The 25,757-nt window shown below is 38.1% G+C and overlaps 4 protein-coding genes and 1 long non-coding RNA gene across 7 annotated transcripts; 4 read left to right on the top strand and 1 right to left on the bottom strand.

Moving 5' to 3' along the window:
- Positions 1 to 1,395: 1,395 nt before the first annotated feature.
- On the top strand, positions 1,396 to 4,055 carry LOC137017498 (heat shock 70 kDa protein). The gene is made up of 2 exons (XM_067381831.1): positions 1,396 to 1,538; positions 1,870 to 4,055. Exon 2 carries the CDS (start codon positions 1,886 to 1,888, stop codon positions 3,815 to 3,817), a length of 1,932 nt encoding a protein of 643 aa, XP_067237932.1. The 5' UTR covers positions 1,396 to 1,538; positions 1,870 to 1,885; the 3' UTR covers positions 3,818 to 4,055.
- A 3,287-nt stretch (positions 4,056 to 7,342) lies between these two features.
- On the top strand, positions 7,343 to 10,751 carry LOC137017497 (heat shock 70 kDa protein). The gene is made up of 2 exons (XM_067381829.1): positions 7,343 to 7,470; positions 7,802 to 10,751. The coding sequence occupies exon 2, from the start codon at positions 7,818 to 7,820 to the stop codon at positions 9,747 to 9,749; it is 1,932 nt and encodes a 643-aa protein (XP_067237930.1). The 5' UTR covers positions 7,343 to 7,470; positions 7,802 to 7,817; the 3' UTR covers positions 9,750 to 10,751.
- A 1,803-nt stretch (positions 10,752 to 12,554) lies between these two features.
- LOC137017496 (uncharacterized) lies at positions 12,555 to 16,634 on the bottom strand. Of its 2 annotated transcripts, XR_010894605.1 has the most exons (5): positions 15,899 to 16,020; positions 15,150 to 15,244; positions 14,270 to 14,357; positions 13,186 to 13,310; positions 12,555 to 12,691 (listed from the first exon to the last, which is right to left on the bottom strand). It is a non-coding gene; the product is annotated as an uncharacterized lncRNA (long non-coding RNA). The 2 variants fall into 2 exon arrangements; XR_010894606.1 differs by lacking the exons at positions 14,270 to 14,357; positions 15,899 to 16,020 and adding an exon at positions 16,580 to 16,634.
- Positions 12,577 to 15,982, top strand: hsd17b1 (hydroxysteroid (17-beta) dehydrogenase 1). Its single transcript, XM_067381828.1, has 6 exons — positions 12,577 to 12,687; positions 12,832 to 12,993; positions 13,138 to 13,317; positions 13,971 to 14,064; positions 14,149 to 14,329; positions 15,810 to 15,982. The coding sequence occupies exons 1-6, from the start codon at positions 12,591 to 12,593 to the stop codon at positions 15,975 to 15,977; spliced, it is 882 nt and encodes a 293-aa protein (XP_067237929.1). The 5' UTR covers positions 12,577 to 12,590; the 3' UTR covers positions 15,978 to 15,982.
- A 1,489-nt stretch (positions 16,635 to 18,123) lies between the features above and the next one.
- On the top strand, positions 18,124 to 22,151 carry si:ch73-141c7.1 (coenzyme Q-binding protein COQ10 homolog, mitochondrial). Of its 2 annotated transcripts, XM_067381827.1 has the most exons (6): positions 18,124 to 18,294; positions 18,923 to 19,258; positions 20,185 to 20,337; positions 20,422 to 20,614; positions 20,829 to 20,930; positions 21,607 to 22,151. In XM_067381827.1, the coding sequence occupies exons 2-6, from the start codon at positions 19,161 to 19,163 to the stop codon at positions 21,763 to 21,765; spliced, it is 705 nt and encodes a 234-aa protein (XP_067237928.1). In that variant the 5' UTR covers positions 18,124 to 18,294; positions 18,923 to 19,160; the 3' UTR covers positions 21,766 to 22,151. The 2 variants fall into 2 exon arrangements, with proteins under 2 accessions (XP_067237928.1, XP_067237927.1); XM_067381826.1 differs by lacking the exon at positions 18,124 to 18,294 and having other exon boundaries at positions 18,619 to 19,258.
- The last annotated feature ends 3,606 nt before the right edge of the window (positions 22,152 to 25,757 follow it).

Raw genomic sequence — 25,757 nt, 5'->3', positions numbered from 1 at the left:
GCAAAAAAAAAAAAAAAAAAAAAAAAAAAAAAAAAACCTTGAACAAACTTTAGGCTAGATTTAACCTTGAGTCAAAATTCATAAAAATGCTGTGAACTGCATAAATGTTTATTTGGCCTAATGTTTTCTATTTCACTAAACAACAAACACACACAATCATTCTATTATTGCATAGCAACACTAAAACACTGTAAATAACCATTTTTGTCCCACAAACCATGCCCCACCACACATTTTTGACTGACTAAAGTACTGTCCCACATTAGGCAATCATACTGTCCCACTTTTTGAAACCACATTTCCTAAAGTGGGACACTAGGAAATTTGATAAAATTATAAAATATATAGTTTACACATACAATGTTATAGTAATTTTTGATGGACATACATTTCATAAGCACATTAGGCCAAAAGATATCATGATTTTTTTGTCTAAAATTAATTTATACTCCTTAATGTCAAGTTTGTCAAAACTCTATGTCATTGACCTTTGTGCTTTCACACAAGGTCCTTCCTTTTTGATGATTGCTATAGTCTCATATATGACTGGACATTTGAGAAGCTATGTGATTTTGATCACATGGCACCACAGCTTCAGATAACCTATAGTTTCACTGACATTCATGTATTTATGTGGGACCTACAAACACTAAACCTTAGGTGTCCCACTTTAGGGCAATTCACCCTATATTATAGAAATAAAACTTAACTGGGAGGATGTTCCTGTTAATCAGCAAACTAAAGCATGTTTGGATGGTGTATTAAACCCTAGATGTGGCTGTATGTGTAATTTCACACTTACAGTAAAGTTCTACGTAAAAAAAATAAGCAAATGCGCATCAAAATTGAGAAAATATGTCGAGATTTTTATTCAGTGCACAAACAAATTATATTTATATCATCATTAACATATCCTATAACTTTCCCAGCGGTGTAAGAGTAATGTACTGTACAACTTATAAGTGATTTGACATTTTATAATAAAAACATTTTATATCCTTTGGGAAAATTAAGCAAATGGCGTAAGATTCACTCCAAACTCGAATAATTATAGCGAACATAGTTTTATTCAAAAAAATGTAAGTGTGCTTTTGTAGATAAAGCCGCTATTGTAGATAAATTAAGCTCTTATAGTATAACTTTTGATTAGTTTTTAAATAAATGTTTTAGAACAAATAATATATATCAGTGCACTCAAATATGACGGCGAAAGACATAATTTTCTAGTTTATTGAGATTAATTTGTCTTTTCTTCTCTGTTTGTCGTAATTTCACAGCTAAATTCTGGAAGCGTCCAGAAACTTCCCTCAGTTGTCAGCTGAAGTGACGCTCCGCTCGGTGTATTTTGATTGGTCTGACTCCCTGGACGTTTCCAGAAGTGTGTAGAGTTTGAACTGGTGTATTTAAAGAGCTGATCATGGCACACACTAACGAAGCTCATCTGAAGAGGAGCGATCTCTAAAACAAGCGAAAAAACCCAGTCTGACCTGACTTTCTCCGCGACGAGGTGTAAATTAATTTGAAGAATCTAGTCTACGGTAAGTCTAGCTTTTATTTTACTGTAGAGGCATGTGTACTTAATATGTATCAATATTAGCTTTAAATATGACTATTTTATATAGTCTATAGTATAGTCTTGAAGAAAAAAATTGGATGACTTTCCTAATTTTTGATCTGAGTAGTTTATGCCACTCTATTCACTGTTAAACTTTTTTCTTATCCAGAAATAAAGTCATAAATAGAAGATTTGTTGTTTAGCCTACCTTTTGTTATTATTATACTGTATGAGCACAACATATATTTTCTTTGTACAGTAATTTGTTGATATTTAGAACAATTCTGATTGTTCTTTTTTGTGTTTTACTACAGTTACTTGTAATCAAACATGTCATCAGCAAAAGGAGTAGCTATTGGGATTGACCTGGGCACCACCTACTCCTGTGTGGGGGTGTTTCAGCATGGAAAGGTGGAGATCATCGCCAATGACCAGGGGAACAGAACAACACCCAGCTATGTTGCCTTCACAGACACAGAGAGGCTCATTGGAGATGCAGCTAAAAACCAGGTGGCCATGAACCCCAACAACACTGTGTTTGATGCCAAGAGGCTGATTGGCAGGAAGTTTGATGACCCAGTTGTGCAGTCGGACATGAAGCACTGGTCCTTCAAAGTGGTCAGTGATGGAGGAAAGCCAAAGGTTCAAGTCGAATACAAAGGAGAAAACAAGACATTTAATCCTGAAGAAATTTCCTCAATGGTCCTGGTGAAGATGAAGGAGATTGCTGAAGCTTATCTGGGGCAGAAGGTGGCGAACGCAGTTATCACAGTTCCTGCCTATTTCAATGACTCCCAGAGGCAAGCCACTAAAGACGCCGGAGTAATCGCTGGGCTCAACGTCCTCAGAATCATCAACGAGCCCACAGCTGCAGCCATCGCCTACGGCCTTGACAAAGGCAAAGCAGCAGAACGCAACGTCCTGATCTTTGACCTGGGTGGAGGCACCTTTGACGTGTCCATCCTGACCATTGAAGACGGCATCTTTGAGGTGAAGGCCACAGCCGGAGACACTCATCTGGGTGGCGAGGACTTTGACAACCGCATGGTGAATCACTTTGTAGAGGAATTCAAGAGGAAGCACAAGAAGGACATCAGTCAGAACAAGAGGGCACTGAGGAGGCTGCGTACAGCGTGTGAGCGAGCCAAGAGGACCCTCTCCTCCAGCTCTCAGGCCAGCCTTGAGATCGACTCGCTGTACGAGGGCATCGACTTCTACACGTCCATCACCAGAGCGCGCTTTGAGGAGATGTGCTCAGACCTCTTCAGGGGAACACTGGAGCCTGTGGAGAAAGCCCTGAGAGACGCCAAGATGGACAAGTCTCAGATCCATGACATTGTTCTGGTTGGTGGATCAACAAGAATCCCAAAGATCCAGAAGCTTCTGCAGGACTTCTTCAACGGCAGGGACTTGAACAAGAGCATCAACCCAGATGAGGCAGTGGCTTACGGTGCAGCGGTGCAAGCCGCCATCCTCATGGGTGACACATCTGGAAATGTCCAGGACCTGCTGCTGCTGGATGTGGCTCCTCTGTCCCTGGGTATTGAAACCGCCGGTGGAGTCATGACGGCCCTCATCAAACGCAACACCACCATCCCCACCAAACAGACCCAGACCTTCACCACCTACTCTGACAACCAGCCCGGTGTCCTGATCCAGGTGTACGAGGGAGAGAGGGCCATGACTAAAGACAACAACCTGCTGGGTAAATTTGAGCTGACAGGAATTCCACCTGCACCACGTGGAGTCCCGCAGATTGAAGTGACCTTTGACATCGACGCCAACGGAATCCTAAATGTGTCCGCGGTGGACAAAAGCACCGGAAAAGAGAACAAGATCACCATCACCAATGACAAGGGCAGACTGAGCAAAGAGGACATTGAGAGAATGGTGCAGGAAGCAGATCAGTACAAAGCTGAAGATGATCTGCAAAGAGAGAAGATTGCTGCCAAAAACTCCCTGGAGTCTTACGCCTTCAACATGAAGAACAGTGTGGAAGATGAGAACCTGAAAGGCAAGATCAGCGAGGATGACAAGAAGAAAGTTATTGAGAAATGTAACGACGCCATCAGCTGGCTAGAGAACAACCAGCTGGCTGATAAGGAGGAGTATGAACATCAGCTGAAGGAGCTGGAGAAAGTCTGCAACCCAATCATCACTAAGCTTTATCAGGGAGGGATGCCAGCTGGAGGCTGTGGAGCTCAGGCACGTGGAGGATCAGGGGCCGCTTCCCAGGGACCCACTATTGAAGAGGTGGATTAAAGCACCTTATGAACTCAATGGTGCAGGGACTGATTTCAATCTTTTCTCTTTGGTTCTTCCATTTTTTCAGCCCTCGTTACATTATGATTCCTCTTTTTTACCCCCTGATGTTCACACACTCCATCTGCTCTTGAAAACATTTTGCTGCTAAAAGAAAAAAAGTGTTAAACTTGACATTTAGTCAATATGTTTTGACTTTTAAAAATAAGCTTGAAAAGAGGAGATACTTTTTTTATTTTCATATTTTCTTACAGTTACATGTTGATAAATGTTGTGTAAAACTATGTAAATAAAATGTTTCATATTTATTTCAAATTGTGTAGTTTTTTTTTTTTGTTGTATGTAATCTAAAACTAAATCTATACAGTTACCTTATAAAAATATATATTACCTTATATTTCTTCAAATAAATAGACCAGTAGGTGGCATTCTCAAACAAGAGTCAGACAGTATCCATGTGTTATGGACTTGTAGGATTGTGTATATCAAATAAATATCTATCAAAATGACTACAGGCCATAAAGACTGACAAAATAATACAAAAGGCACCAAGAATATAACCAGAGTTGAAGTTGAGTCTAAGGTAAAGTTTCACTAATTACTTTGGACTAAAATCTTTCTACACATTTATGCTGTAGTTACTGACATAAGCAGCAGGGGTCAGTATGTCCTGACTGAAACAGAACAACCACAAATCCCTGTATGTAGTGTCTCCTGGAAGGCTTTTTATTTGAAGAACTACACCACGGTTCCTTCCTTGGACCACGTTTGATAGATACTGACCACTGCGACCGGGAACACCCCACAAGAGCTGCAGTTTTGGAGATGCTCTGACCAAGTCGTCTAGCCATCACTATATGGCCCTTGTCAAATTCGCTCAAATCTTTACGCTTGCCCATGTTTACTTGCTGCCTAATATATCCCACCCACTAACAGGTGCCGTGATGAAGAGATAATCTTATTCACTTCACCTTTCAGTGCTCATAATGTTATGCCTGATCAGTATATAATATATACATTATATACACATATACAGGATATGCTGCTGCTCATGGATGATTAAAATGAACACATTGGATCACAGCACATTGGCAGACCTGTCCACTTAGGTGAAAACATCAAGGGTTGCTAAGATGGTACTTGTGATTTGGGCCGGGGCGCCTGCAGGATTTTATCTCAGGGTACACACAGAAGTAGCATTTTTGGGCCTTTGCATGAACCAATTTCTATCAAACTTCCTGTTCTTAAAATCCAAGTACTTTCCCTTTTTCTCTTATCTTTCACACCTAGCAGCTGGTTTACTGATAACATGTAATATTTCATTAATATTTTACACACACACACACACACACATCCTATGATAACTGTGCCTTTCAGTGCCTCATTTTTTGTATATATTTTTTTTTACACACACACATATATATAGGGTGAATTGCCCTAATGTGGGACATTTTTTGCATTTCAGACTTCTGTGACATATTGCGATTTGTAGCCAAAACATTAAACTCACACACAATACCATTTTAAAAAACCCAGGATGTCTCCTAATCAAATCAAAAGAGAAAATGGAAATAACACATTCATAAAAGAAATTATAGACATATTAGTGCTCTTAGTGCAAGTCGTCTAAAACAATCTGGTGCTTCCTAATGTGGGACAGTTGTGTCCCTAATGTGGGACACTAAAAATTCTATGATAAAAGGCCAAAATTTATGATGATGATAGTAAGAATAATGATAATAATAATGATAATGATGATAATAATAATAATCATAATAATAAAAGGTATATGAAAAGGTCAAAATCTATGATAAAAGGCCAACATCATTTGATTCATGCAGAATAGTAAAAATCTTCTTAAGTTAGTAATTCTCTTCTTGGTTATGGATGGATTGATTGATAATTGAACATCATCAGAAAAATAATACAATATGATAGTTTTGATGCATTTATTGTAAAGACATTAGGCAACTATTTTCATAGGCTATGCTGTGTTAAATATAGAAAAGAGTTAAATGCACAGTCAGAATTCTTCACTGTTCTCTTCAACAGGCAACTAGGCTTATTTGAAGGCAAAATATAAAATCTTGCAACCTGCAAAAAAAAAAAAAAAAAAAAAAAAAAACCTTGAACAAACTTTAGGCTAGATTTAACCTTGAGTCAAAATTCATAAAAATGCTGTGAACTGCATAAATGTTTATTTGGCCTAATGTTTTCTATTTCACTAAACAACAAACACACACAATCATTCTATTATTGCATAGCAACACTAAAACACTGTAAATAACCATTTTTGTCCCACAAACCATGCCCCACCACACATTTTTGACTGACTAAAGTACTGTCCCACATTAGGCAATCATACTGTCCCACTTTTTGAAACCACATTTCCTAAAGTGGGACACTAGGAAATTTGATAAAATTATAAAATATATAGTTTACACATACAATGTTATAGTATTTTTGATGGACATACATTTCATAAGCACATTAGGCCAAAAGATATCATGATTTTTTTTGTTTAAAATTAATTTATACTCCTTAATGTCAAGTTTGTCAAAACTCTATGTCATTGACCTTTGTGCTTTCACACAAGGTCCTTCCTTTTTGATGATTGCTATAGTCTCATATATGACTGGACATTTGAGAAGCTATGTGATTTTGATCACATGGCACCACAGCTTCAGATAACCTATAGTTTCACTGATATAAATGTATTTATGTGGGGCCTACAAACACTAAACCTTAGGTGTCCCACATTAGGCAGTGTCCCACTTTAGGGCAATTCACCCTATATTATAGAAATAAAACTTAACTGGTAGGATGTTCCTGTTAATCAGCAAACTAAAGCATGTTTGGATGGTGTATTAAACCCTAGATGTGGCTGTATGTGTAATTTCACACTTACAGTAAAGTTCTACGTAAAAAAAAATAAGCAAATGCGCATCAAAATTGAGAAAATATGTCGAGATTTTTATTCAGTGCTCAAACAAATTATATTTATATCATCATTAACATATTCTATAACTTTCCCAGCGGTGTAAGAGTAATGTACTGTAGGCCTACAACTTATAAGTGATTTGACATTTTATAATAAAAACATTTAATATCCTTTGGGAAAATTAAGCAAATAGCGTAAGATTCACTCCAAACTCGAATAATTATAGCGAACATAGTTTTATTCAAAAAAAAATGTAAGTGCGCTTTTGTAGATAAAGCCGCTATTGTAGATAAATTAAGCTCTTATAGTATAACTTTTGATTAGTTTTTAAATAAATGTTTTAGAACAAATAATATATATCAGTGCAATCAAATATGACGGCGAAAGACATAATTTTCTAGTTTATTGAGATTAATTTGTCTTTTCTTCTCTGTTTGTCGTAATTTCACAGCTAAATTCTGGAAGCGTCCAGAAACTTCCCTCAGTTGTCAGCTGAAGTGACGCTCCGCTCGGTGTATTTTGATTGGTCTGACTCCCTGGACGTTTCCAGAAGTGTGTAGAGTTTGAACTGGTGTATTTAAAGAGCTGATCATGGCACACACTAACGAAACTCATCTGAAGAGGAGCGATCTCTAAAGCAAGCGAGAAAACCCAGTCTGACCTGACTTTCTCCGCGACGAGGTGTAAATTAATTTGAAGAATCTAGTCTACGGTAAGTCTAGCTTTTATTTTACTGTAGAGGCATGTGTACTTAATATGTATCAATATTAGCTTTAAATATGACTATTTTATATAGTCTATAGTGTAGTCTTGAAGAAAAAAATTGGATGACTTTCCTAATTTTTGATCTGAGTAGTTTATGCCACTCTATTCACTGTTAAACTTTTTTCTTATCCAGAAATAAAGTCATAAATAGAAGATTTGTTGTTTAGCCTACCTTTTGTTATTATTATACTGTATGAGCACAACATATATTTTCTTTGTACAGTAATTTGTTGATATTTAGAACAATTCTGATTGTTCTTTTTTGTGTTTTACTACAGTTACTTGTAACCAAACATGTCATCAGCAAAAGGAGTAGCTATTGGGATTGACCTGGGCACCACCTACTCCTGTGTGGGGGTGTTTCAGCATGGAAAGGTGGAGATCATCGCCAATGACCAGGGGAACAGAACAACACCCAGCTATGTTGCCTTCACAGACACAGAGAGGCTCATTGGAGATGCAGCTAAAAACCAGGTGGCCATGAACCCCAACAACACTGTGTTTGATGCCAAGAGGCTGATTGGCAGGAAGTTTGATGACCCAGTTGTGCAGTCGGACATGAAGCACTGGTCTTTCAAAGTGGTCAGTGATGGAGGAAAGCCAAAGGTTCAAGTCGAATACAAAGGAGAAAACAAGACATTTAATCCTGAAGAAATTTCCTCAATGGTCCTGGTGAAGATGAAGGAGATTGCTGAAGCTTATCTGGGGCAGAAGGTGGCGAACGCAGTTATCACAGTTCCTGCCTATTTCAATGACTCCCAGAGGCAAGCCACTAAAGACGCCGGAGTAATCGCTGGGCTCAACGTCCTCAGAATCATCAACGAGCCCACAGCTGCAGCCATCGCCTACGGCCTTGACAAAGGCAAAGCAGCAGAACGCAACGTCCTGATCTTTGACCTGGGTGGAGGCACCTTTGACGTGTCCATCCTGACCATTGAAGACGGCATCTTTGAGGTGAAGGCCACAGCCGGAGACACTCATCTGGGTGGCGAGGACTTTGACAACCGCATGGTGAATCACTTTGTAGAGGAATTCAAGAGGAAGCACAAGAAGGACATAAGTCAGAACAAGAGGGCACTGAGGAGGCTGCGTACAGCGTGTGAGCGAGCCAAGAGGACCCTCTCCTCCAGCTCTCAGGCCAGCCTTGAGATCGACTCGCTGTACGAGGGCATCGACTTCTACACGTCCATCACCAGAGCGCGCTTTGAGGAGATGTGCTCAGACCTCTTCAGGGGAACACTGGAGCCTGTGGAGAAAGCCCTGAGAGACGCCAAGATGGACAAGTCTCAGATCCATGACATTGTTCTGGTTGGTGGATCAACAAGAATCCCAAAGATCCAGAAGCTTCTGCAGGACTTCTTCAACGGCAGGGACTTGAACAAGAGCATCAACCCAGATGAGGCAGTGGCTTACGGTGCAGCGGTGCAAGCCGCCATCCTCATGGGTGACACATCTGGAAATGTCCAGGACCTGCTGCTGCTGGATGTGGCTCCTCTGTCCCTGGGTATTGAAACCGCCGGTGGAGTCATGACGGCCCTCATCAAACGCAACACCACCATCCCCACCAAACAGACCCAGACCTTCACCACCTACTCTGACAACCAGCCCGGTGTCCTGATCCAGGTGTACGAGGGAGAGAGGGCCATGACTAAAGACAACAACCTGCTGGGTAAATTTGAGCTGACAGGAATTCCACCTGCACCACGTGGAGTCCCGCAGATTGAAGTGACCTTTGACATCGACGCCAACGGAATCCTAAATGTGTCCGCGGTGGACAAAAGCACCGGAAAAGAGAACAAGATCACCATCACCAATGACAAGGGCAGACTGAGCAAAGAGGACATTGAGAGAATGGTGCAGGAAGCAGATCAGTACAAAGCTGAAGATGATCTGCAAAGAGAGAAGATTGCTGCCAAAAACTCCCTGGAGTCTTACGCCTTCAACATGAAGAACAGTGTGGAAGATGAGAACCTGAAAGGCAAGATCAGCGAGGATGACAAGAAGAAAGTTATTGAGAAATGTAACGACGCCATCAGCTGGCTGGAGAACAACCAGCTGGCTGATAAGGAGGAGTATGAACATCAGCTGAAGGAGCTGGAGAAAGTCTGCAACCCAATCATCACTAAGCTTTATCAGGGAGGGATGCCAGCTGGAGGCTGTGGAGCTCAGGCACGTGGAGGATCAGGGGCCGCTTCCCAGGGACCCACTATTGAAGAGGTGGATTAAAGCACCTTATGAACTCAATGGTGCAGGGACTGATTTCAATCTTTTCTCTTTGGTTCTTCCATTTTTTCAGACCTCGTTACATTATGATTCCTCTTTTTTTACCCCCTGATGTTCACACACTCCATCTGCTCTTGAAAACATTTTGCTGCTAAAAGAAAAAAGTGTTAAACTTGACATTTAGTCAATATGTTTTGACTTTTAAAAATAAGCTTGAAAAGAGGAGATACTTTTTTTATTTTCATATTTTCTTACAGTTACATGTTGATAAATGTTGTGTAAAACTAAAATGTTTCATATTTATTTCAAATTGTGTAGTTGTTGGGTTTTTTGTATGTAATCTAAAACTAAATCTATACAGTTACCTTATAAAAATATATATTACCTTATATTTCTTCAAATAAATAGACCAGTAGGTGGCATTCTCAAACAAGAGTTGAATCCATGTGTTATGGGCTGGTCAATTAAAGTCTCGGATTTAAAGTAATGAACTTCTCAGTTAGAACTCATTTAACTTTGAGCAAGGATCTTTTTAATGACATTGCTGCCCTAATAGTCCTGTTTTATTAACCATAAACCACTGTAATTATTTACTCAATTTGTATATACTGTAATGATGTAAATACAAGCATGATTATTGTTTATAGATAATGAACATTGTTCAAGTTTTTTTTAATTAAATATGAAACGTGTTCTCATTCAGAAGGTCTTGTCATGTGGTTTCTTTTTTTCAGTCATAGCAATTAAAGCTATTGAGCTCAATATTTTTTATTATTCACAAACATTTGCAACAATATGAAATGATAATATAAAAGGTGATGCACACTGAATTTATTAATACAAGTTCAGCTGATTTATTTTGTTCATCTCTGTTGAAGATACACACTTTGACAGTTCATTCTACTTTTTAAGGTGCAGTTCCTTGATAGATTTCAAATGTTTGCTGAGCTTAGTGTTTTGTGTTTTATTGTATTGTGAAGATAGAATGAAGAAATAAAAAATTTATTGTGTGTTCAGATAACTTGGGCCTTTTTTTTGAGGTGTTGGATGAAGTGGTAAAAAGTTTGAAGTTACAGACTGCGAGACAGATCATGTTAATGAAAATATAAGCTAAAGTAAGACCGGAATGTGGAATATTTTTATGATAATTATCCTATCTTAAGAAGGACTAGTGAGATGAAATATAGCACAGGTGAGTAGGTATTTTCACTGACAAGTATGACAACATCATGCAACACAGACACAGATGTCAACACTCAACAAGGGTGACAATCAGCAGCTTTCAGTTGAAAAGAAACTCGCTGAAAAAATTGGTGTAAAAACAATTTCACTCAGAAATGCTAGCAAATTTCACAATTACAGAGAAACAGCAAGTAAAATTAAATTAAACATGAAAATATGAAGTAGACAGAATGAAAAACACTCCAATCTGTTTTATTTAACTTTGAGAAATAATTTTTACAGTGTTGTTAATGTCTTTTATATATTGTTTTGCAGTGTGTACATTGATCTTAACATCTTTAACCTTATTATTTATTATTCTCAGGTTAGACAAAGTCAAGTCTGCCCTAAATTATAAGCATTTTAAATTATTTACAATTTGGTCTGAAGACTTCTCTGTGGTATGTTCTTGTTCAAAGTCTTAAAACGCTATAAATCAAGCCTCGGTAGGCAGTTTTTGTAATCAATTAAATTTCTTTTAATTGGTTTCTAAAAATGTACAAAAATGTAAAGGCAAATAAAACTTCATCATTAAAGTATAAAATACAATAATCATGCTTTGAATCAAAGGTGTAGTCAGCTCTGGGGTTAGGCGTCAGGGGTCTACTGGCATATCAGTATCCAAAGAGGCAATCAACTCATCAGTCTTTTATACTCCTGCTGTTTAATCACATAGGTTAGATCATCTTCTTGACTGACGTATGTTGTAACTTTCCCAAAATTTCCCAGATGCTTCTCAAAGCCTCGCAGGTGCAAGCGGTCCGCCTTTTCATGTCCTTGAACTCCAGTTGGTTGGTTTCCTTTTTAGGTTCTAGGAGTAGAACCACAGTTATTTGTCTTTGAACACACACACACACTTCTGCTCCTCCTTCTCATGGGTAGGCACACACACATACATCGTTAACAGTTGCTGTACATTTCTGCCAATACAGTAGAAGGCATTTCTTAGAAACAAATTAAATAACACCACTGTACACAATGCATTCAATACACTGGCTAAGTAAGTGTAACAAAAAGGCATCTACAATAAACAAGGAGGTAACTGCATTTCATAGATATTATACAACTCTACCTTCAGCTGTCAAAATCACAATATGATTTCCATATAAATATTTATTTATTTGATTTAAATAAATGAATAAAGAAAATACTGATTTGGCTATTACCAAAAAATTTTCGGAGCAGAATGGGAAAAGGGTTTAGGCCTAAGGATGTTGACCCTGACAGTGAGCATTTTCATTCACTTAATACCAAAAAAGTTTGGTAAGTTTTTTTTTTAAGCATTGATGAAAGTATGATTGAAAACCTACGATCTATAAATTATTCATTTTTCCCTATCATAATTGTAACATTCTCCAAAAAAGTGAATATTAAATGAATATTTCATTTATTCATGTTAGTTTATTTACCACAGCTGTTACCACAGCATGTGTCAGTTCGAAGTCGCACCTGTTGAGCGGAAAAAAAAGAAGTGTGAAACAAGAATGTTTACACTAAGCTGGCCTTGTGATAGCGGAGAAAGTTAAAACATCCAAATCAGAGACTAGACACAGCAGTTAAACAAACCACTTCAAATGCAGCGCTCTTCTCTTTGGTGTAGCGGACTGATGTTTTATTGCACAAATGGAGCAGAAAGTTGTTCTCATTACTGGATGTTCTTCAGGGATTGGGCTCAGCCTTGCTGTGCATCTCGCATCAAATCCATCAAAAGCCTACAAAGGTAACTGATGTAACAAAAAATGCGGTTCTTTTTGAAGTTTATGCTGACATGTATGTCTGAAAATTACAGTTAATGTTAGTGAAAAGTGTGCTTTAAATAGTTAGTCATTGTTTAAAAGTATGAGTGATTATCAATGTTGTTTAGTCTATGCGACCATGAGGAATCTGGACAAGAAGCAACGGCTGTTGGAGAGTGTGAGAGGACTGCATAAAGACACTATGGCCATACTACAGATGGATGTGACAGACCAGCAGTCTATACTTGAAGCCAAAAGAAATGTTACAGAGGGCAGAATTGACATACTGGGTAAGAGAAAATAAGATATTATGCTCTTTCAAAGGGAAAAGGTGTTTATAAAAGCCCACACGAACATCAAATTCACTGCGCTTACATGGTTTATAAAAACCCCATATTTATTTCATTGATTCCCTCCTGATATCTTTGTGTTAGTTTGTAATGCAGGTGTAGGTCTGATGGGCCCTCTGGAAGCTCACTCACTGGACACTATGCGTGGGATCCTGGACGTCAATCTGCTGGGCACACTTTGCACCATACAGACCTTCCTACCGGACATGAAGAGACAGAGACACGGACGAATCCTTGTGACCGGCAGCATGGGAGGACTACAGGGTGAGTGTGGATAGAGAGAGAAAGTGGGATTTTTCAAAGACATGAAGCAAAGCAATTAATGGCAAGAAAAAGAATATTTTTTCTTGTTTTTCCATTTATTAAAAACGTCAAGTTGCCACATTTATATAGCACCCTATACAGATGGTTATTTTCCTGTTCATTACTGTGAAGCTGCTTTGTTAAATGCTGAAGAATTCATCACTTATGAAACAAGTTCAATTCAGATAGCTATATAAAGCAGCTCTAAAGAAGACAATAGTGTCATTATCCAGCTCAATTCAGTTCAATAACAGCATCAGTGTTACAAAGTTAGTGTCATTCATTGCAGCTCAACTGAGTTTAAATTTTTGTTCCCATCTGACAAGTGTCAGTGCAGCTGAATCAGTAATATTACTGAATGTTTTCTTTTAAACCCCAGCTGAGCAGGCCAAAGGAGGCAACATCCATAAAACAAGATTTACCTAAGAAGCAAAACTGTAAAATAATAACAATCTCTCTTTGAGTGTTTATTTTTCTTACATCATTGTCAAAATGCTTTTTTCTTGTTTTAAGCTTAATCCTCAGTAAATCCTAGAAATAAAAGCCTACAACTTACCAATGGGGTTAAATAAGTAAATAAATAACTGTATGTATGTTCTCTGTCTGAAACTCAGGTTTACCATTCAACGAGGTCTACTGTGCTAGCAAATTTGCAGTAGAGGGCGCATGTGAGAGCCTGGCTATTCTACTCCAGAACTTCAATATTCAGTGAGTATACATGAGTGAACAACTTCATGCTTGCATAACCAAATTTCCTAAGTCCATCTAAACATTCCATCTCCCATGCTGCAGTGTGAGCCTGATTGAATGTGGACCAGTCAACACAGACTTCATGATGAACCTAAAGAGGACTGAGCCCAGCGACGAGGCGCTGGAGGTTGACGCACACACGCGCGGCCTGTATGATCAGTACCTGCAGCACTGCCAGTCTGTGTTCCAGAATGCAGCTCAGGACACTGATGACATCATACAGGTGCTACATCCAGCAAGCCGCCACCCTTCTGAGTGAGAGTGAAGGAGAGTGTCTGATTTAGACAGTCAAAACCCGACAGGGTGATCAGATGCACAGCTAAATTAATAAATAAAGATTTTAGATTAAATTAAGTTTAAAATCTTACCTGAAAATTATTTCAAAACTTCCACTAAGAAAAAAAGTAGCCTGCAATCCAGGGGCATAGTTTGTGGAGGGGATGGGGGGGAGGTAACCCCCCGATATTCAAATCCATCAGTTAGAACCCCCCCAATACAATACAACCATACCAACGTTCAACCCCCCCAAAGTTGAAACCAAATCTACGCCCTTGCTACAATCGATTGGCCTAGCAATATTCAACAATAATATCGTTAATATAATAAGGTATATAATACTGAAGTCACACATTATTATTTCATCTGAATATCAACATAATTGAGATTTAGTCTGCTGAAACAGTTTTAAGGTTAATTGATCTAATTTTGTGTCTCTGGAAAATAGTGATCTGTGACATGCATTATACTTTGAATTATTTTTTGTTAATGAAATGTGAATATCAACATTTGTGTGTGCAAATATAGTATATATACATTATATGTAAATATGATATGATATATGTGACCCTGGACCACAAAACCAGTCATAATGGTCATTTTTTTTTAATAAATAACCTTTCCATTGATGTATGGTTTGTTAGGACAATATTTGGCCGAGATACAACTATTTGAAAATATGGAATCTGAGGGTGCAAGAAAATCAAAATATCGCCTTTAAAGGGATAGTTCATCCAAAAATGAAAATTTGATGTTTATCTGCTTACCCCCAGAGCATCCAAGATGTAGGTGTCTTTGTTTCTTCAGTAGAACACAAATTATGATTTTTAACTCCAACCGTTGACCGTTCATCTTGGATGCGCTGGGGGTAAGCAGATAAACATCAAATTTTCATTTTTGGGTGAACTATCCCTTTAAAGTTGTCCATTTTAAGTCCTTAGCAACACATATTACTTACAAAAATATTTGATTTTATATATTTATGATAGGAAATTTACAAAATATCTTCATGGAACATGATCTTTACTTAATATCCTTATGATTTTTGGCATAAAAGAAAAATCAATCATTTTGACCCATACAATGTATTGTTGGCTATTGCTACAAATACACCCATGTGACTTATGACTGGTTTTGTGGTCCAGGGTCACATACCCCAGTTGTGGCCTTTTTGATTCATTTTACATTTTAACAAAACGGTTTCAGTAACTAAATAGTTTCCATTTATTTCCTATAATCACACATTGGCTGATGCATCATCATGCTAAACTCATATCTAAATGTTACAATTTAAAAGTAAATGCACATTGTTCTTAAGGGGAGCATCTTTGGCCATTTTGCCTATATATTAGCCATTTACCCATTGTTATTCTATACCAAATATATTGCCGTGACTATTTTAACCTTGCTCTTATCTCTACTTTTAGGTATATCTGGAGGCAATTGAAGCACCGACTCCATTCCTCAGATATTACACTAACAGAGCCCTGCTACCCATGAGCAGCCTGAAACTCACCTCCATGGATGGCTCTCAGTACATCCGAGCAATGAGCAAACTCATCTTCTCTGCACCCAATACAGACCCACAGATATAATGCTAAGACATCCTGTACGATTCTTTTCTTAAGCCCTGAACTATGGAAAACAGTACATTTGCAATATAATAGATGTGACATATTAAGCATTCAGCTGAAACTGAAGTGTTTCTGCTGGCACTTTATGCTACAATCACTAACATACTTTGGATAACTGTGATTTGTACAACAGAGCCAGTAAAAATAAAAGCTTTGGGTATTTTGTCTACTAGCCTGTGTTCTTCCCTATGCCACAGTCCTTGAGTTGAAATTCTGTACAGAGTTCAGCACTGTCTGTCCCTCTCACCTAAAACCGTCAGTGTTTCACATTTTTCTTCAGTTGTTTACTAGAATCAGTGATGGCACACCAAGTCTGTGCAAGGTCATTATTTTACTCTAGATTGTGAATCATTCAAGGACACTGTGAACTTGATTGCCACATGCAGATGTCACTGATGCTCAACATATCACAGGCTCACCAAAGTCTTACACCTTCACTATGATATATATATTTTTTAAAATCTATATCATATATTATATAGCATATGAAATAAGCCCCTTAACCTAAGCTAAGTCAGTTATGAAAACATTGTGTAATACTTTGCTAAATAAAAGGAAATTACCTTTCCTTTGCCCTGGAAGGAAGATGAGATTGTACAGTGATAAGGTGCAGTAACAAGCACACACTGACGTACTAATTTGCGTGCCACAGTGTCCTGACTATATCCGGTCTTCCTTAGGGACTCTGATAAGGGACTTTTGAATGGGATTAACGCAAGTCTAACACAAGAGATCGGTTTTGATGGGACAGTCACATAACCAACTTAAGCCACTTGTAAGGATCAGCCATTGCAATGCATGTGGGAGTTCATAGGTTTAAAATAAATTATTGACTCTTTTGTTTAAGGTCTTTATATATTTCACTTTTAATAAGTGGAATAATACCAACAGAATACATTGAACTTTCATGGCCTTGTAAGAAAATTAGACTGACATCTGACACTGGGCCAGTTTGGCAACTTTGTATGATCTTGAGCATGTCTCGGTCATAAAGCAGTATACAATGTGTGTTCCTGATAAAAGCCAAATAGTTATTATGACCAAATAGAGCATTCAACACTTTATATCACATGCACACACACTAGGCACTAGGCTGATAAAGTATCATTGACTATAAATGTGTTTGCCGTGTGTACCACAGCGCCAACTCAACTGAAATTGTGGACTCTGATCTGACTCGGGGAGAGCAAATTTTCTACATCAAGACCATTCATGTAATGTCACGGCTGATGTTCTAGTTATTACACAACACAAATAAGCTGCACTTTGCAATCCTGTACTGACTGAAAAGTTAACATTTAAGCCTTTCTGTGACGTTACCTTAATTCCAACAGCGGTGACTTACTGACTCTGCCTTATCTGCATTATTCCTGTTCACCTTTATGGGTTAATGCCATGTTGGGTCAGGCTCGGGGAGAAGCGCATTATTCCTCCCCTCCAGTCGTTTAGATCCTGTTGCCTCTGTTCATGACAGGTTATAGCCAATATTTTCTAAAATAAAATATTTGTGATGGCAAATACACACACACACAATAATTAAATTTAATGTTCAGGGCAAATCATATAGTAAGTATTTAGTATTAATAAGTATTTAGCTATAGAATGCAACATAAACAATTCTGTAGAAAGGATACTGTTGTTGAAGGATCCCATTTTGGTTCTCTGCTCAAACAGGAGGCCTCAAGATGACTTCGGCATGAAATGGAAACCGTGACTGCCTTTTCTTCCATATATAATGATGTATATCGAAGTGAAAGGGCTTCTTGAAAGAGAAAAAATGTAGTTTGTTCACTCTGTCAAGTTCTGGGTTCCACTATTGTCTTTCTGGAAAACCTGTAGCCTACTACTGTATGAGTTTAATTTTTAATAGTGTAATACGCAATATATAATAAGTATAAGGAATAATTGACTCTCGGCCATTGATTTCTTAGAAAATAATGCACACGCAAGGTGGTAATGCGGCCATGACGCGAAGTGGGTGTGAATTATTTTCCAAGAAATCAAAGGCCCAGAGTCAATTATTCCTCTTTGGTTACCACACCTGAGACACTGCGTGTTGTATTTCAAGACATTTGTCAGGTTTGTCTTTAAAACACTCTTGTGTGTGATAGCAGATAATACCATTGATACAGTTATTAACAGTTGAGAGAGAGAATGGGCATATCATATGTGAATTAGCCTACCCGAGTCTGTGCATCTCTAACAGCAGCAGTGTCTCTACTAATGGCGAAACTATAAGTTTATCTACCTCAAGAACCGCACAGTTAATACCTCGCTGGTGAGTCATGTTTCTTTTAAGTTGCTAAACTATTTTACTGATTAATTCGTCAGAGCAGCTGACAAAACATTTCTATACAAGTGTGTGTTGTATGCAAGTTTGAAAGAGAGAGAGAGAGCAAGAGAGAATGCGCTTTCAGGACACAATAAAACATATTTTGTGGTAAAAACCATGACAATAATTTGTCGTTTTTATCCTATTGTTTACTATATGCTTGGTCGGTGTCGTTGTGGGTTTTGTTTCTTTACCGGTTGAAGGCTGTAAGGACCTATTGAGATAACTGAAAACATTTGGGCAGTGAAATGGAACTACAATGCGGTCAAGACCCACTTTAGCTGTGCGTTTCCCCCAAAATAATTGCGCACCTTAGAACATTGGTCAACCAATCAAATTCAAGCATTCGACAGCCCCGTAGTATAATATAGGCTACATTAACATACATTTTTCTAGTTATGCTAATGTCTAAAATATTGTGTAGAAATTGTAAAGCAAAATTTTAATATTTAAACATCTTAGTAAATCACAAACAACTGAGAAAGACACGGGGGCGAATGTTGTTGTGAACGAGCTTTGGAGTCCAAAAGGTTGAGAACCACTGTCCTAAAGCACATTCCTCTGCTTGTTCCAGGCAGTCGACTCGCCAAAGTGAAACCCCTGAAGGTGAATGACTTTATAATCGCCTAAGCACCTGCGGGAGCCGGTTTTCAGCTCCTCCTCTCACTGCGTCACTACAGCTCTGCCCTTAATAGTAAAGCACTCCACTATCGTTCAGTTACAGCGGAGCCGCCGGTTATTACGGGCACTGACACAGTTACCATCGCGAAAGGACACATTTTGAATAGTTTCAGTGATCTCGAAAAGCTCAAATGGCAAAGAAGGCCACTTCGCTTGTAATCCGGGCTCTGGGGATGTCGGAAAGACAGTCGTGCGATGTCATGAGGAGAAACTCCAGCTGCACCATCAGGTAAAAGCGCATCACTCAATCTGTGCAACACTTACTGTAATGTTAAGGCTGTTTATTTAAAAACACATCTTTGTGTGTCAATCATTAGAAGAAAAAATGCTATTATTTATTTACACCTTTAAAACCTGATGAATGCGTACTGTAACTAGTTCAGAAAATTTATCCTTTTGGTTTGATGCAATTTAGTTTAACAGTTGCAAATAAATATGCGTCTAGTGTTTATTCAAAATGGTGAAAACCTGTTGGATTGTTCGACTATATTTCAAGTAGTTGTGAATTGTGTGGAACAAAGCAGAAGAGCAGCCAGCGCTGGTGTAAAATAACTCACAGGGGAGTGAGAAGTCACGAGACTGTGAAACTGAAAGAGCTGACTGAAAAGTAGCTACCAAGAGTACCTGAAGAAAAAACTATAGTATTTCTATATTAACTATAGCATAAAGCTTTCATTCAGTATATTAATTTTGTAGGGAATGGTGTATTAGCCTACTCATGTATTGTAAGTCGTGGAATAAAACGTGAAAAAAATGAGCGTGTTCAAAATCCAGACTCTATTTCAGGCATTTAGCCAATAACCTATTCAAAAAAACATTGACTTCGGGACGATTCCTATTTTAGATTTAACAAAAATTCCTGAAAGCGAAGCGCGTGCATCGTTTGAATAATGCAGTGCCAGTGCGCGGCTGCGCGCTGCTGGCCAGGTGCCATGATGCCACTGTCAAGTATTGATCGGCTGCTCTTTACTGTTTGCTAGAATGTACGTCATTTTACAGGGTCAACACAGAAATTTCTAAAAACACTGCGTCACATCGTATTTGTAGTGAACAAACCTGTCAACATGCAAGTTGCATAGTGCAAACCTTTAGACACCTATGATAATGTATTCTGCTTTTCTTAAGTGTAGACATACACTTTTGTTTCTTCTGTAGACATTTGAGCTCATGTGGCATCTTAGCAACACCGCGGGTGAGTTTACCTCCTCCTTCAGCATCTTCTCAAGTGGTGCCCACCCGGAGCTTCATTAACTTATCAGCCCCCCTCATATCACGGAGAATGGAGTACTTAGAGAGCCGAAGCATTGGGTATGTACACACCACTTCACTTTTAATCCAAATTTATTCTCATTTCACAATATCTTTGGTAACACAAGTTCATTTTCCCACCAGTTACTCACCCGAGCAGATGTACAACGTCGTTGCCAATGTGGACCAGTACCAGCAGTTTGTGCCTTGGTGCAAGAAGTCAAAGGTCACGAGGGGGCGGAACGGGGACATGCGAGCTCAACTTGAAATCGGGTTCCCCCCGATCGTCGAACGCTACACCTCTGAGGTCACAGTCATCCCGAACCACCAAGTCCGAGTGAGTCTATTTAGAAATTATAAAGCCGTTTCAATTGTGAATGGAAGACATTATTCTTGTTTTAACAAGAGTAGATTAAGTGGTCCTGATTTAACAAGGGTAAATCTGATGTTTGTTAAGCCCTCAACATATCCATGCATCATAGGATCAGCTTACATAGTGGCCAGGTAAGCTGTCTGAGGTCGTCTGTCTGAAGCATGTGCATGTGTTTCAGGCGGTGTGTACAGACGGGACGCTCTTCAATCACCTTGAGACACTGTGGCGATTCACTCCTGGAGCTGCAGGCCAGGCCCAATCATGCAATGTGGAGTTCTTTGTAAGTAGGCATATACAGAGACACGCACTTACACAGACACACACACACTTTTACAATCCACATTCATAAGTTTGACACTTCCTTTACTGCTGTGCCTCCTCTTTGGTGGGTTAATCCCATAATTCCTGTTCAAAGGGAACATAGGTATTAGACCAGATTAGTGGCTATTTTTACCACAAGTGGGTTGCCTTTCAATTTCTCCTTAAATAGCCAGTAACGAAGACAGGCATGATAACCACTTCAGTGCTGGAGGGAACTCTACGACCTAAATGTCACGGGATTAGACATGGTGCGATGGACATCACAGGAAGGCGACAGGGATTTGGGAGATTAAATGGCCCATTGAAAAAGAATCAGAATGAATGAATGTTGGCATCAGTACAAACCAGGATTATTATAGTTGTTAAATAAAAAATAAAACCATAAAAAAACATGTTACTAAAGCAAAAATGACTAAAACAACAACAAAGTTACTAAAACTTAACCTGAAATTAAAATGAAAATGGAATATATAAAGTTAAAAACTAATTCAAAATATCTCAATGACACTTGTACAAAGCCCTTGTGTATAAAGTAAATAAAAAAGCATGCTATTTCAAATTATACAATTACATAAATTCACTTTTTGGTTAAAATTGTGCTAATTTTACCCATAAACCTTTGTTCCCCTCTCTAGGTGTCATTTGAGTTCAAATCGCTGCTCCACTCACAATTAGCGACAATATTTTTCGACGAGGTGGTCAAACAGATGGTCAATGCCTTTGAGACACGAGCAACCAAACTTTACAGCACCGGCATCCATCGACAGCAGACTTCACTCAGAAGATCAACCTGAGAACACAACAGACACAAGGAGTTACATTACAACCACATACATTGTATCAGTTCTGGAGAAGAACTGCTCCTCTTTTTAATCCAGTTTGATGGATTTTGGACTGTTAATGCCAGCACAGATTTTGATGAAAAAAAGCAACACGTGTTTGGAAAGCCTATTTATTTAAACCATAAGAGTTATAATTTATTGAGATGAGCGTGTGTGTGTAATTTATATCTGTGGAGTGAAAGAGGAAGATGATTGCAGTAAAGTGTTGAGGAAGGATGATTTTTTCATATTTATGATCATTATGTTCACATGGTTGACCAAAGAGAACAAAATCAGCTCTAAATTATTATTCAGTGCACTTTTTCCAGACTTGTAATAAAAACAATATATTTTCTTAATCCTGTTTTCTTCATGTATTTATATGCTGTCAGAAACACACAACACTACAGTCATCCAAAGTTCAATCCTAAAAAAAAATAAACTTTAAAATTTTAATTTAAAAGGGTTTAACATGGGCACCACAGTTGATTTTTTTTTGTAGGTTAATTTTAAAGCTAATTTTCTTACTTTAACCCAACAATATCCAGCCTGCTTTACAAAATGTTGTAACACAGGAGGACACATTGTTTGTGTACGAAAGAGACAAAATACATCACTTCCTGTTCATGTGTAAGGCATTTTCCTACTTTCCTGTAAGGCATTAATTACTCACCCTCATGACGTTCCACACCCGTAAGACCTTCGTTAATCTTCGGAACACAAATTAAGATATTTTAGTTGAAATCCGATGACTCAGTAGGCCTCCATAGGCAGCAATGTCATTTCCTCTCTCAAGATCCATAAAGGTACTAAAAACATATTTAAATCAGTTCATGTGAGTACAGTGGTTCAATATTAATATTATAAAGTGACGAGAATATTTTTGGTGCGCAAACCCCCCCCCCCAAAAAAATAACGACTTATATAGTAATGGCCGATTTCAAAACACTGCTTCAGGAAGATTCGGAGTACAAATGAATCAGTGTGTCGAATCATGATTCAGATCGCGTGTCAAACTGTCAACGGCTGAAATCACGTGACTTTGGCGCTCCGAACAGCAGATTCGACACACTGATTCATTCGTGCTCCGAATCTTTCTGAAGCAGTGTTTTGAAATCGGCCAATACTAAATAAGTCGTTGTTTTTTTTGTATATTCTCGTCGCTTTATAATATTAATATTGAGCCACTGTACTCACATGAACCGATTTAAATATGTTTTTAGTACATTTATGGATCTTGAGAGAGGAAGTGACATTGCTCCCTAAGCAGGCCTCACGGAGCCATCGGATTTCAACTAAAATATCTTCATTTGCGTTCCGAAGATTAACGAAGGTCTTACGGGTGTGGAACTTTTTGGGTGAACTAACCCTTTAAGCTGAAACAATACTCTATACATTTCTACTCAATGAGCCTGATAAGTTCAACTATTTTACTCGTTCTATCAGCATTATGTGTTTGAGCCTCACAGTATCATGTTCGAAATGTTCTTTCAGTATGAAGTCTTGATGATGTTCCAAGAAACTCACATGATTTCAGGATCACTTACATAAACCCCGACTGCCAGCAGAGACCACACCCCTTTCTTTCTAAACAGACAGTTTCCTCCTGTTTCTTCAGTGTGTTGACCAATCACAGATGAGCTGATAGCACTGCCTTTAGAGTGAAAATATTTTCTTTAAAGAGGTTACACACAACCCAACTAAAAATGTGTCCAACAAGATTGTCATGTTTTTTGTTCTGTCAGTGTATCTGACTGTCAAACGTCACAACTCATGATGATGCATTTCTAGCTATAGCTCTCGATGTTTCCTGCAACTTCTGAATTAGAAGATAAATCAGTCTATATCTCTAATTCCACCTGAATTTTGTTCCAGTTATGGAAGAAATTCTGCTCAAACAATGCATTACAATGCACACAGAATGCAAAACAAGTAACACAATAATGTATGTTATTTTGCTATTTATTCAGAGGGGCTTTTCACATCATGTGGCACCCCAGGATGCTGCCTGGAACAAACTGCAGAATAATTCATTCATATGATAGCCGAGCTTGTAGATCATCATGACATGTTCAGGGCAGGTATATCTGTATTTACTGCCAGTTCTCTGTGGTTAAAGTGGGACCGACATATTCAATCATTCCAGATTGCGTTATTTCCATGTAATTATCATTTCATATCAGTTATTTAAATCTAGATTTTTACACTTTCTGAAGACAATGTAAGGTTCTTTTCACAACCATTTTGCCAAGTTGTGTTGTAAAAGGCCAGTGCAGCTGTATGATGATGATATTCTGTGCCCCTAGATATAGTTTGGGTCACTCCAGGACCCTCTCTCACTCTCAATCTGTTAGAAAAGTAGTAGTACACATCCTCAACACACCTCCTGATTTGAGGTATCATTCATGTCTGTAGCCAAAATGTGCAATTTAATAGATTCCTTGTGGTACATTTATTTCAAGATAATCGGAGCTTGTGCACAAGTTTAAAAAACAGGTTTTTTGAACTCTGAGTGTGTCATTTTAATGCTTTGCTTAAAGGTGGCTTAAGAAAAATACTTAAAATACTTCTAAATTCAGATGTGACATAGGGATTTTTAACCTGTTTTATGGATTCCCCACAAATATTTTTGCATACACAATGATGAAGTAATATGTTTGCAGGCACAACACCTTAGCATCCTCTCTCACACAGCTCTGTTTACACGCTAGGTGTCTATATGCAGTCATAGTATCTATTCTTGGCCAGTATCTGATCTTATTTTGGGATTGTCCTGGGGTAGATTTAGGGTGCTCATCCCGCTTGCAGCCTTAGATAGTTGCTGGTCAGTGGTGTACCCTGCTACTGTGACATGCAAGGACAGATGCACAGTTTGCACGTCCTCGGCTTTGAGCACATTCACCCTCCTGACCTTGCACGATAAAGCACACAAACCTTTACTGGTATTGAATTTCATAGCGGTATAGAATACAGAATAACAATGCAGAAGTTTTATTGCAAATCTATGTTTGATTATTATTAAATAATACATTTTAAAATAGTGTTTTGCTTTCAGGCAGACCAGTACTACCCAGCTAACCAAATCTTTTTTTTCTGGGAATGTAAAAAAAATATACATTTTTCTTGATGTTAGAGGAACATGTTTTCAAAAGTGTGATGTTCCTCAAACGTTCTTGATTTAAACATTCTAGGAACGTTGATTTGTAACATTCCAAGAACACAAAAACTACGACTTTCTTCAACCACAGCCTTAGGTGAACTGAAGGTAAAAGACATTAAATATTCTATAATCTCAATATCTGATTAAACAACTCCACAAACAGCATTACCCAGCTTCACTTATTACTAGCCAGATTGACTTTATTTCTGTCACACATCTACATAAGTTCTTTTTGAGAATTAACAGAGGTTTAGATGATGAAAATGTTTTGTTTGGTCACCATAATGGAGATCAGTATTTGCTTAGGTTGGGCTCTTGACCCTTGACTTTTGCTGAGTCTCTTCTTTTTCAGCAATTCCATGTGTTTTCTGAAAATGTTTCTGAATTGATAAAGCAGATCACATGTCTATTTTAACGGTCAAATAGTTTCAGGAACATCATACTAACCTTTAAGTAACATTCTACTAACATTAAGGAAACTGGACATTTTTATGTTCTTGGAATGTTACAAATCACCCTGTTGAAAAAAACAAGCACATGATGGTTAGGTATGTTTTGAAGCATGGAAGCTGGTTATATACCTAACCAGTATATGCTGTTTTTAACATGGTAAAGTTCCTCGAATGCTGAATTTGAAATCAAATTTAAGTTGAAAGAATGTTATGCCTTTTAAAACACGTTCCTCTAATATCAAGAAAACTGGACTTTTTTTTTTTTTTTTTTTTTTTACATTCCCAGAACCAACACTGAATATTTGAAGAACGTTCTTGTAACAAAATTTTGTTACATTGCATGGATTGGTCTA

Source organism: Chanodichthys erythropterus, chromosome 3 (assembly GCF_024489055.1).
Source record: "Chanodichthys erythropterus isolate Z2021 chromosome 3, ASM2448905v1, whole genome shotgun sequence".
In the NCBI taxonomy this organism is placed as follows: Eukaryota; Metazoa; Chordata; class Actinopteri; order Cypriniformes; family Xenocyprididae; genus Chanodichthys; species Chanodichthys erythropterus.
Note: the sequence above shows the minus strand (reverse complement) of the source record. Positions and strands in the feature narration are given on the sequence as shown.

Excerpts from the sequence above, each read along its gene's own strand:
- LOC137017498 (XM_067381831.1), top strand. The coding sequence starts at position 1,886 with ATGTCATCAGCAAAAGGAGTAGCTATTGGGATTGACCTGGGCACCACC.
- LOC137017497 (XM_067381829.1), top strand. The coding sequence starts at position 7,818 with ATGTCATCAGCAAAAGGAGTAGCTATTGGGATTGACCTGGGCACCACC.
- hsd17b1 (XM_067381828.1), top strand. The coding sequence starts at position 12,591 with ATGGAGCAGAAAGTTGTTCTCATTACTGGATGTTCTTCAGGGATTGGG. Across the intron at positions 12,688-12,831 it reads TCCATCAAAAGCCTACAAAG|TCTATGCGACCATGAGGAAT; the intron begins GTAACTGATGTA and ends AATGTTGTTTAG. Across the intron at positions 14,330-15,809 it reads ACACTGATGACATCATACAG|GTATATCTGGAGGCAATTGA; the intron begins GTGCTACATCCA and ends CTCTACTTTTAG.
- si:ch73-141c7.1 (XM_067381827.1), top strand. The coding sequence starts at position 19,161 with ATGGCAAAGAAGGCCACTTCGCTTGTAATCCGGGCTCTGGGGATGTCG. Across the intron at positions 20,338-20,421 it reads TTAGAGAGCCGAAGCATTGG|TTACTCACCCGAGCAGATGT; the intron begins GTATGTACACAC and ends TTTTCCCACCAG. Across the intron at positions 20,931-21,606 it reads CATGCAATGTGGAGTTCTTT|GTGTCATTTGAGTTCAAATC; the intron begins GTAAGTAGGCAT and ends TCCCCTCTCTAG.